Raw genomic sequence first — 12,395 nt, 5'->3', positions numbered from 1 at the left:
AGACGGTCACTCATTCTTCCGACGATGTAGGATCTCTTTCCAGATGTTCGACTTGGATTTTATCTTCAGTTTTACTTTGATTCAGTTTGGGATTTTTATATTAGGGGTTCACTAGAGATGGATTCCCGAGTTGTTAAAAGATTGGAGATTTTGGATTGTAGGATTTTAAGTTATTAATATTTTAAGGTTTTTATATTGAGGATTTCTTTTATAGTTTCTTTCCGCTTATTCTTTTATTTCTTAAATCATTTTTGTAATCTGTGTTCGTTTAAAATACTTTAATTGTTTGGTACTCCTTGGTTCTGTGCTCGGACTTGATCTCCCGTGGCTCTAAAATCGAGGGGTATCACAAGTATTGCTCTGACATTTTTGCTCGTGCTGGACTCACAGATTGCAAGACAGTTCCCACTCCCATTGAAACCAATGTCAAGCTCACTCCTCTAAATGATACACTATTCAGTGATGCTACATTGTATCTACAGTTGGTTGGCAGTTTGGTATATCTTACTGTTACTCGACCTGACATCGCTTATGCCGTGCATCTTGTCAGCCAGTTCTTATCTGCACCTCACTCTACCCACTATACTGTTGTACTACGCATCATTCGATACATTAAAGGGACTATCTTTTAGGGCCTTCACTTTTCTTCTCACTCTTCACTTGAATTACGTGCCTACTCTGATGTTGATTAGGTAGGTGATCTGACTGACCGACGTTCCACTACTGGCTACTGCTCTTCCTTGGAAACTCTCTCATTTCTTGGCGCAACAAAAAGTAATCTGTTGTCTTCAGGTCCAGTACAGAGGCCGAATATCGTGACCTTGCTGATTCCACACAAGAACTTATTTGGCTTCGATGGCTCTTAACAAATATGGGTATTTCTCACTCCACTGGTACAGTTCTCTATTGTGATAATCGGAGTGCTATTTACATTACTCATAATGATATCTTCCATGAACGCACTAAACATATTGAAATTAATTGTTATATTGTGTGTCAACATGTTGCTCGGGGTACTGTACGTCTTCATTCTGTAACTTCCGCTGATCAGACCGCTGACATTTTTACCAAAGTTCATCCGCCAGGCAGATTTCGGGAATTAATTTCCAAACCCAAGTTGATTTCTACTCTACCACCTTGAATTTGAGGAGGGGGGGGGGGGGGGGGGGGAATGTTAACATAATTAGATTATAACCGTTGTATATATTGTTACCAATTAGATTATAGCCGTTGTATATATTGTTACCATGATTATTATATAGCCATTGGTGATCTCTCACCTATTTATACCTCTCATTGTACATGATTTATTTATACTTATTATATAGAACATATTCAACATAAATCTTTGTCACTCTCTTATATTCAACAAGATCATTGATCATATATATATTTTTTATTTCTTTAAAGAATTAGCTATTAGAGACTTATTTAGTTTCCGTTTAGTTTTATGCATTAAAAAAAAAAAAAAAAATCAAAGTAGCAACTTTTGGGTATGTTGAATCGACTTGATGAATATCCTGGCAAGATTAAAGTTTTTTGTGAATGGAAGAGAGATGATGCATGATTGATTGCTTTGGTGTAGAGACGAATAAAAAGAAAAAAAAAAAAAAAAAGAAAAGAAAAAAAAATTATATGCTACTTGTGAACAGTTGGCCCACTCAATTTTTTAATAAGTCACTACTCCATATAATAAACTACCCAATCTCTTCGGATGAAAGATCATTTTCCATAATAAAAACAAAAAATAAAAAACGTTGGAGTAAGATTTTAATGGACCCCAGAAAAATCGAACCTTATAAATTCTTTGTTTCCAGGATATCCAACAATAATCAGTGGAAGATCTCATGATCTTAAGTACTAAGATACATGGAATTCACTTTGTTAGTGGCCTAACATTCAATATTATAAGGTCAGAATTCAACATGGAATTCCAAAACCATATTAAATCACTCTCAGCCACTCGTTTCTCATTTCCACATTTTTGCTTCAAAACACCATTACCCAAGTGCTCAACTAAATGAAGCCAATGAAAAGCCCCACCAGCCAACCTCAAGATCCAAATGTCATTTCCCATCTCTCTCTCTCTCTCTCTCTCTCTCTCTCTCTATATATATATATATATATAAATATATATGTGAAGTTATGAAGACATGTGTACCTAACTGAAAAATCTTCAACCTCTTTTCAGTGTTTGGTTTGGTTTCGCTTTTCTTATCACTTCATTTTTTCAAAATTGGCTAGAACCTTCACGTTTATGACACGTGACATGTTCTCCAAAAGGTCAAATTACAATTTTCTGTCAACATTTAATCATACGCAGCATGAAAAACTCTAAACATGAAATTTGTAGTGGGATTTTATTTTAATTATACTTTTGGATATTGATTGGGTGTTGCATGATGGGTAAGAGTGCGATCCCACCGCAAGACAATCTTTACTTGCATATTCTCTGTTTGGACAAAATATTTATTATCTGATAATATGATAAATTATTATATGTCATATGGTCCTAATCAGTTAATATTTGATAAATCTATTAAATTTGAATTTTTGAAAATAATAATTTCACAAGAGTGTATTAATATAATTGTAAATAAATCTCAACAACAATTTGGATTGAACTGATTCACCTCGTGTCATATGGATCAGTACTATTTAATAATTTATCAATAGAGCAGCGTTATATGATACTCTCAACCCAATGAAAATCCCATCATTTCTTTAATTGTAAGAAATAATGAATTAGTAATGGGTGGAGTACTATTTTTTTCCTAGATGGTAGAAAATAGTGAATTAGTGTTGGCTATAGTACTTTTTATGGAACCTCCGGAGTACTAAATGGATAGCATCATCTGAATTTGAATGATGTATTATTGCTTATTCTAATTTTAATTTCTAATTAAAACGAATTGGGGCAAGTATAACTCAATATTAATAAGATATAAAATGAGTAGGGTTAATTTATCCCAATATTTACAAGTTCAAACAATTTGTCACTCAATTAGGATTTTCTTATTTTATACATGGGTTGATTGTAAATTATACTATGGGTGTGTTCAGCTACATATAATTGGAGACTTGGAATTAAAATTCATAGAATTTGAAAAAAAAAAAATTTTGAACCATAATTTTTTCAAATTCCATTAATTTCAATTTCAAAACTCTAATTTCATACAGCTAAATGCACTATATAAAATTTCGACTTAATTCATTTGGAATGAATATTATAGATTTGAATTTAGATTTTCATGAATTTACTCTACCTCATACATCTCTTTTTTCACTCTCTCAATTTTATTACGCAAAAAATTAGAGGAAAAAAAAAATAACAAGAATTGATTATAAAAAATAAGACATGAATTGTGTAGGGTTTATCCCAAACCGAATGTCCACAAACTTTGAACAACTTGTCACTCTAATAAAATTATTTAAATCATACATAAATTGATTATAAATTACATGTGATAAGAGTCAATTAAACAAATATTTTGAATATTCACGTTCATAGATCTTACCCTATATCATATACTGTAATTTCATATATGCGGTATGCATTTTTATTTCTTTCTTAATTTTAATAACTCAAAAAAATAAAAATAAAAATTGGTGACATCAAATTAATAGCATCTAGCTTTAGATAAAACAAAACAAAATAAAATAAAATAAAATAAAATAGTAGTATGAAATTGACAAGAAAAACAATTGGATGACAACTTGTGGCCATAATTTTTTGGGATTTTAGTGTATGGAATTGAGCAGTCCAAGCCACATACGAGTGGTCCAAAAAAACATCATCCAAAAATCTCTTTCTTCTCTCTCTAGCTTTCCATTTTCTCTCTCTAAATACACGTGGCGACATTTATGAATGTGGGCGGCGAGTGGTGTGATGACTTGGCAAAAAGCGTAGAGAAAGTCACGAAGTACTGTAGCTCTATCTCATCCATCAACCTTTTCTTTTCTAATCCACTAGTCTTGGCTCACCTTCTCTTTCGTTATCGTGATTTAAGAGCCTTCACATTTTTTTAATTATAATTTATTATTATTTAAGGAAGATAATTTATTATTATTATTGACTCAACTTTAATCTCCTTTTATCCCAATAATGGATATATATATATATAGATATTTATGGCTTCACTCTCCTCGTGCATTGAAATGCATACTCGCCTCCAAAACAAAACTACCCCTCTCAATTTTACTTAAATTGAACTATTTAAAAACTTACTATTACTATTTATATTAATTTTGGTAGAGTTTAATGGTGAGGAATGAGGATGAAAAAGGCAAATAGTGTCAAACGTGTTTTCTCAATCATTTAGGGAAAAAAAAATGATATATCAAGTAAATTTTATTAAAAATTACTTGTAAGAAGGGTACATAATACAGTTCAAATAACTATCAACTAAACACAATATAAGTATCACTTATTACTAAACACTCGAATAAAAAAGGATAATTTGCATTCACACCTCTTAAGCTTTGAGTCAACACCACTCAGTCGGTCAACGCACTAGTTTACATTGATATATTTTGAGGTTTCAAAAGTGTTCATACACACCCCTCTAAATGAGAAAATGACTATTTTAACCATAGACTTGGTCAACAAATACATAAAAGTGCAAATTACTAATATAACCTTATAAACTAAATTTTGAAGGACTAAAATACCCTTCATTTTACATTATGTCTCTAACCCTACACAATACACATTTATCCTCAAGGTTTGGCAACAAATGCTCTAGTAGAGAATGGCGCTTGGAGGCAACATCGTTGAAGAGAGGTTCAACAATGGTAAGGTTGGAGGAGAGCTTGGAGGCGGCGCCATTGAAGAAAAGGTTTTCTTGGAATAGGTTTTTTGAAGTGGAGCTGCAACAGAGAATAATGCTAGCCGATGTCCCCAACAACAAGCCACCATTCTAAAGGGATTGTCGATTCACTCCCCGATCTGAAGCGTCAACGTGTTGAGGACGTCTCGATCGCCATCGTCTCCGAAGAGAAGAAATCGTTGTCCTTGGATGAGCTACCATTTGACTGATTCACTCAACCACCTGCCGGAATTGATGGCGTCGAGCGACGGTGGTGCTATCTAGTGATGTCAAGGTGTTGTGGCGACGGAAGATTCGGAAATCTTGGCTTGGTCTAAGTTGGTGACTTTCGACAATTGCTCCACTGTGAAGTATTTGGCCGAGTCTGACCTTAAGCAATAATGGGTTCATTTTGGTGGTGTGGCGGTATGTGTGGGTGTGGTGGCGGCGGTTTGTAGCACTAGTTGTGGTGTCGGTGGTGGCACTATTGCTATATGGTAGTGGTTGTGTGGGTGCGTGTGTGGGTGTGGAGGTGGAGGTGGTTGTGGTTGTGGCGGTGTGTGTGTGGGTGTGGAGATGGTTGTGGCGGTGGCTGTGAGTGTGCGGTGGCCGTGGGTGCGGTGTGGGTGTGTGGTGTAGGTGGGAGGGGATTAAGAATATTGATTGTCAATTAACAAGTTTAGAGGTAAATATGACTTTGAAACTTAAGGGTTATCAATGTAACTTAGTGCGTTGACAGGTCGCTAAGTGGTGTTGATTCAAACCTCGTGGGGTTGTGAGTGCAAATTATCCAATAAAAAAATATAAAAAATTAATTTCTAATTAGTAACTAAAATTTTCAGTATTTAATTTTTTTATTTCGTTAAGTACTCACATAATTTTGTTAAATTATGGATTATGGTAGAAATTTGCACCACTCACTGAGAGAGAGAGAGTGACACGTTTCAACCAATTAACTGCGCGTACGAACTTCACATCTACACTCGCGAGTACAGTTTATGTTGTGTCAACAACTATAGAAAACAATGATGTGAAAGAAAAAGCCGAGGTCGTGACAAGAGTGCGCCACGTGTCCGGGCTGTCTTTCGACGTGAGCCACAAGATTCCATATATTTCTCGATCTTTCTTGAAATATCTAAATAATCCGAAAAATACAGAAAAAATACAATCTGACGTGGCACTTCCTCTCTCTTCCTTTTTCTCTCCCAACCCCCTAAAAGCAATTAAATTCACAATCACAGCTCTCTCTCTCTCTCCTCTCGCTGTTTTTTCATAGTCTCTCCAGCTGGTTCTTTCTTCCTCCTGCTTTCACTTTCTCTCTCTCTACTTTCTCAGCAGCCAAACGGTGTCCAGAAAAATCAAGGCTCGGCTTTTGAGTTTCTGGTGGTCGTATCAAGGTTGCTCGGTCATCGGAAAACCATTTTCGTTTTCCTTTTCCTTTTGCCCTGTTGTTTGACTTAATTCTTGCTTCAGCTCTTAGTTTTTATTTTATTTTCTCGGGAAAACTGATTCCGGAGCTACTTTTTCTTGTCGGTGTTACGGTGTATTTTAGTTGATATCTTCTTGTACTTTTCTCAGTTTTTTTCTGTTACCTATTGAGCTTTTAGTTCGGTCAGGTTGGTTTTTCTCTTCCTTTTATCTTCTGAAAACAGTCGGTTTCGTATTTTTTTGTTAAAATCTCGATCTCGAATGAATCAGCGTCTCTGTTCTATACAATAAGACTTTGAGGTGGTTCATCGATCATTTGGTCGGTTGATTCAAGGGTTTTCAGGTGGTTAAAGCTGGAAATTAGGTGGAAAAGAGGAGAGAGATTTGGTTTTGTTTGTTATGTTTGGATCCAGAAAAGAGTTTGTAATTGTACAGAATTGTTTGATTTGAGAGGAGAAGGCGAAACTTGATTCGAATTTTAGGGGGAATTCGATGTTGATTTGTGAAGAAGCAAGTTATAATTTATGAATATTGTGTGTGAGATTAATTGTGGGGAAGGTATAAAGCAGGTTTTGTTGAGCAAGTCGTCTAAGAATTGAAGTCGTGTTTGGCCAAAGGCAATAGGAAGGTGAAATTGATTAAAAGAAGATGGTTTCTGCAGCTATTGATGTGGAGGTATGCAATATTAAATTAAGAACCTTTTAATTTTTGCATAATTTCTTTTTAAGATGATTTGTTTATTTATCTTAGGGAACGCCATTGGTGGTTCACAGATCACTATCATTTCTTGTTTCTTGGTTAAATTTTGAAGCCAAGTTCCTTATTTTAATTCCAATTTTTGTCGGTTAAGTGTCACATATAGCTGTTACTTCTTTATTGGTTCATAATATATCTAAGATTCATCAGTTATGAGCTATGATATTGTGTAATAATTGTTGATCTTCAATAAAAGATTAAATTTGGTTAAATCATATAATAGTATGAGAAACATGAGTGTTGTGTAATAATTGTTGTGTTCTGATATTGTGTAATAATTGTTGATGTTCAATAAAAGATTAAATTTGGTTAAATTATATCATTATATGAGAAGAGTACACTCACACCGAACACTTTTTTTAATTGGCTGTTTATACCAAATACAACTAAGTGGAGCGCCACACTTCCTTATTTGTTGCATAATTGGCCAATTAAAAGAGTAGGTCTAGCAATTCAATGCAACTATTCGGTGCAAGAATCATTTCCCATATGAGAAACATGAGTATTGTGAACTGGAGTATGCCAAACAAGGGAGCAAGTTTGGATTGCGTGTGCTTGTCCACCAGACTTATTCTGGTATTGTCTTTACATAATAAGAAGTTCCATTCTATGCGTTTAACAAATGTTATAATACTGTGGAATGAAAGAGGCAGTCTTGAGAAAAAGAAAATTTGGAGGCTGCTTTCTGTTAGGTAGTTGGGTGGTGGTTCCCATTTCGGAAGCAAATTTTTTAGTAATGCAGCATATAACAATTGTGAAGGTTTCTTCCACAATTGTCTTGATTCCTTCCAAAACAAATGGGAAAATGCTCATCTTTGATTTATTTATCATTTCATTCCATTTACATTCTTTTTCTTCCTGTATGTGATCTTATGGTGCATCGATGGCGAAAACGAAAAACACAAAACGCACTGAACACACAGATTTATTGTGGTTAGGAAGTTAAGCGGTAGAACAATGTTCCATTATTTTGTTTGGGATAATATTGTGAGAAATGTTTATGAGTTCACAATTTTACTTGGAAATGTTAAACATGATGGTGAAAGAGAAATAAAAATTGCCAATCACAATCTTTTATAACCATTTTTAAGAATGTGCTGGAAAAATGATTACAGATGAAATTGAGAGGGGAAGAAGTTAATTATTGTATAGCCTGTTTCCATGCTAGATAAACGAGAATCATAATTTTGGAATTCGGCTATAATTTTAGGAATTCACTTCCTTTGCATTTAAATTGAATTGGAAGAAGACTATTTTACTTCAGCCAGAGGGAAGTTGTGTTTAATAAGAACTTCCCATAAAATCTCAGAAAACTGTTGGCACTGTTTGGAGAAACCACCTTTAACTTGTGTTCTCTGATTGGGAATTCTGGACATTTAGTGAAAGTTCAAAATTTTGTGAACTCTTCTCACTAGCATTTGTGTTCCTTCTGATTTAGGATGAAAGTAGAGGCACTTGGTCAAAAACTGTTTTCCTAACAGAGCAGTTTCCTTCAAGTAATGACTATGCTCCAAAGGTCTGTGCTTCTTTGAGCTGATTCTATTTCAAGAATGGATGATATCATTGATATGAGATTTTCATTTTTCCCATATTCATTCTTCTTTGTTGTGTTTTCTGTTTTTACAGGCAAGGAAGCCATACACGATTACAAAACAAAGAGAAAGGTGGACAGAAGAGGAGCATAAGAAGTTCCTTGAAGCTTTAAAGCTTTATGGTCGTGCTTGGCGACGGATAGAAGGTATATTTTTGGTTAATGTTGATGTTTCCTAGATCCTTATGCACCCTTCTTTGCTTCTAACTGCTGAGATGACTTCAATTTTCTACAGAGCACGTGGGTACCAAAACTACGGTTCAGATTAGGAGTCATGCTCAGAAGTTCTTCTCTAAGGTTTACTGCCCTCTTCCAGTACCCATTCTGTACAATTATATCTGTATCTCGTCTTTTAAAGTAAGTTAAATTATGACCCCAAGGCGTGCGAACGATCTCAAGGGTTTGCCCATTTCACAATTGCTTTTGTATTGATTCCTGTGTTTTAATGTGATTAGGTGGTACGTGAGAGTAGCAGTGATGCAAAAACCATTGAGATTCCTCCTCCTCGACCAAAAAGGAAACCCATGCATCCTTATCCTCGTAAATTTGCAACTGTAGTTAAAACTGAAACTGATGGATTGCTTCCAGAGCAATCCAGAAGGTCTTCATCTCCAAAGTCTGCAATTTCAGACCAAGAAAACCAATCTCCGACTTCAGTATTGTCTGCATTTGGTTCAGACACACTAGGTACAACAGATTCAAGTACACCAAATGGTTGCTTGTCAACGGTTTCATCTGCTGCCGGTGTCAACCCCTGTGGTTACTTACCTGAATCCAATCCATCTCCTGAAGAAAACAGATCTCTGTTGCCAGTCCAAGAGACTGCTAGTTCAGGCCTGGATTGCCAAGTCCCCGTGGTACTTGTTCTGTTAACGCTCAGCTATATGTTCCTTTGTAATACACTTGAATGATAAATTTTATGCATTGACTATGCTCTTGTTTATTTGTTTCATTGGTTCGTCTATGAAGAAGTTGGACTTATTTCCCCAGGAACTTGATTTTGTTAAAGAGGGTTTGGCTGAGGCAGCTTCTCAGCAGTGCCTGAAGCTCTTTGGGAAGACCGTCTTAATCGAGGATTCTGACAAACCATCTTCTCCAACCACGGGAACTTGCAAGTCACCATCTCCAGCCACGAGTGACGAGAGACCCGTACAAACAGTCCCGTGGAATTTAATACAGGCGGACTTCCCATCCGGTAAAAGTACATGGAGTCACTTACCGCATGGCGCACCTACAACATTCTATTACATACAAGAAAATCCTAATCCAGCAGAAACAAGTTCAGGATGTCGTCTGCCATGTTGGACTCTTTTTGGAGGCACACCATTTCCTTTCCTTCCATTGCATAACCCGGTTTCGATGAAAGCACATCCATCTGCTGATTTTAGGGAGATCCAAAGGGAAGGGTCTTGGACTAGTTCGAACCCTGAATCAGTAGCTGCAGGGAAAGATGGTGACACAAATTGGGAGAATGAGGCCCAGAGTCGCCGTCTTTCTTTTGATAAGGAGGAAGATGAGCAAATCTCGTTGTCCCTGTTTAAGCCAACTGAAAAAGCTGCCTTTGCAGGATTAAAAGCCAGCACTGATAGGTACAAGAAGGGGTTTGTACCATATAAGAGATGTTTAGCCGAGAGAGAGAGCCAGTTGTCGACAATAACTGGTGAAGAAAGGGAAGAGCAGAGAATCCGCCTTTGCTTATAATGGTTTCTGGGAAAGCCCTTCACTCCGATAGTGGTCTCCACTAGAATTCGTTTAGTGCAGCTTCCTATGATAACAGAGAGATTAATCAATAGGTTGAGGAATTGATTCAGGTGACCAACCGTAGCATTTTAGCTGCTGGATAACACAAAAGTGAATCTATGGTGGCTGGAAGTAGTCATTTTTGCAGCTTTGCAAAGTCTAATTCGGTCGTTGTCGTCTTCCTTCTTTACCGCTTTGTTTCTCTTCAACTGTTAGAATTTGATGTTCCACTATCTATGAAATGCTTCGTGTTTTTGTTGATTTTCAATCTTGACCTGTAAATTATGCAACTCTACTTCAATTTTGTCGTCTGGTGGCTCGAATTCTTTGGACTCGGTTTTGCACCTCTCTTTTGTCTCATTGTAAAACTATCTGATTCAAGGTTGTAGGGAACTTTTAGATTGAGAATTTGAGACACATAATTTACTTCTGAACAAGCATTACCAGTGTGACAACAGTTCTGGGCATGATTGTGAAGAAAGTTTCTTCATGTGTGTACCTTGGTGTCTTGGACTGAGAGATGGCTTTTGTGCCTGCTTTGACATTCAGATTCATCTCACTGTTCTAGAGCCGGAGAAGAATAGTTGTTTTGAGTTTGAAATTTAGTTTGGTTGGCAGTCTTTTGATCTTTTCACAATGATTTTTTATTTTTTTGGGAGAATTGTGTTTATTCTAAGCATTAGTTTTCTCCAAAAATTATTTCCTCTTTTAGATTCTTGTAAAGATCTAAACCGAACTATTCTTATGTTGTTTCTAGCAATCTTGATGGTCCTTTGGTTCCACATACATATGCATATAGGGTTAGTTCTTAAGTTCAGTTCCGCTGTCAAGTTGGTTGAGTGCACGATGTTCGTGTCAGTGTCATTGTTAGCTGCCGGTTGTTTGTTAGAATGTTAGATCGGTGAAAGTTTGAAAACGCAATGTTCTTGTCACTGTTAGATTGGTGAAAGTTTGAGTACACAATGTTCTTGTCACTGTAGTGTTAGACAAATGTATGCAATCTTACTTTTGCATTTTTATACACACATTGTATGATTTAGGAGTCTTTAACTAAAAAAAATATGAAAGTTTTTTCTGTCATCGCATGTGAAAGTTATTGGCTATAAAATATATGTGTGTGTGTGTGTGTGTGAAAGTTAGGTTGGTTTTATTAGAAGCGGACTGACTGTTGGTTTGGGGTGGTACTGAGGAATGGAGCTCACAGGAAGCGTGAGCAGATCCGATTTTGATCCCAACTTTTTCAGATCAGAGTTGCTCCAAAATGGTTGAGAACTTATCTAGGGTGACAAATTTCCTCATTTATATATGTTATTCGGATGATAGGATTCGGTTTTTGGAGTGGGTACGTCCGTGTTCTAACCTAGTTCCACTAGTTTGTCGGATAAAAATAAATAAAAAATTTGACAAATATCTCCGGAGCATAGGCTGTGGCATAGAGCATAGGCTGTGGCATAGAAAAGTTGTAGATAAGAGTGTGAATTCTGAGCACTCAAGTCTCTCTTGCATGTGACAGTTTTGGTTGGCTGTCACGCACAGAATCGTCGGTTTATGCGGGTGTTGGTATATGGTAATTGGTTGCACTATAGTGATTAAGACTCTAAAACAGAACTCATTTAAAAAATTTATAGTAGGCTTTTTTTTTTTTTGTTTTTTTTTTTTTTTGTTGTTGTTGTGGTAGTGGTTTTGCATATAAAATTGGGAAGGAAAAAACAAGAGAGTAGTTTTGGATACCATTAATTTCGTAATGAGAAGATAGCAAAGAATAAAAAGAACAAAACAAAGAAAGGGCAAAACATTAATTTACTTCTTATAAATTATTAGTATTAACTTATATTTCTAACCAATTTTTATTTATTTATTTTTGTTTGAAGAAAACAAATTCATTTTCATTTCCTATTTGTCTCTCTTTCCCTCAGTTGTAAAAACAAACACGGTATAACCTTTTGATCCTTATTTTTTCATTTTCTCAGTTTTTATTGTACTTCTAAATTCTAATACCATTTTATAAAAAATTTTAAAAGTGGAAAAAAAAATGGGGCCAAAAGGGAAGAGATTCAAACAACTAAAGTTGA

General features: G+C 35.7%; 1 protein-coding gene across 3 annotated transcripts; it reads left to right on the top strand.

The window, feature by feature from the left end:
- Window positions 1-6,037: 6,037 nt before the first annotated feature.
- On the top strand, window positions 6,038-10,669 carry LOC132266422 (protein REVEILLE 1). Of its 3 annotated transcripts, none has more exons than XM_059767291.1 (6): window positions 6,038-6,911; window positions 8,431-8,508; window positions 8,619-8,730; window positions 8,819-8,880; window positions 9,039-9,440; window positions 9,574-10,669. In XM_059767291.1, exons 1-6 carry the CDS (start codon window positions 6,885-6,887, stop codon window positions 10,282-10,284), a joined length of 1,392 nt encoding a protein of 463 aa, XP_059623274.1. In that variant the 5' UTR covers window positions 6,038-6,884; the 3' UTR covers window positions 10,285-10,669. The 3 variants fall into 3 exon arrangements, with proteins under 3 accessions (XP_059623274.1, XP_059623273.1, XP_059623272.1); XM_059767290.1 differs by having other exon boundaries at window positions 9,556-10,669; XM_059767289.1 differs by having other exon boundaries at window positions 6,039-6,911; window positions 9,553-10,669.
- The last annotated feature ends 1,726 nt before the right edge of the window (window positions 10,670-12,395 follow it).

This window comes from Cornus florida, unplaced genomic scaffold (assembly GCF_030987335.1).
Source record: "Cornus florida cultivar Cherokee Brave unplaced genomic scaffold, ASM3098733v1 CherokeeBrave_3.0.0_Hap2_Chr07, whole genome shotgun sequence".
In the NCBI taxonomy this organism is placed as follows: domain Eukaryota; kingdom Viridiplantae; phylum Streptophyta; class Magnoliopsida; order Cornales; family Cornaceae; genus Cornus; species Cornus florida.
The sequence above is the reverse complement of the archived record's forward strand: the minus strand, read 5'-3'. Positions and strand labels throughout refer to the sequence as shown.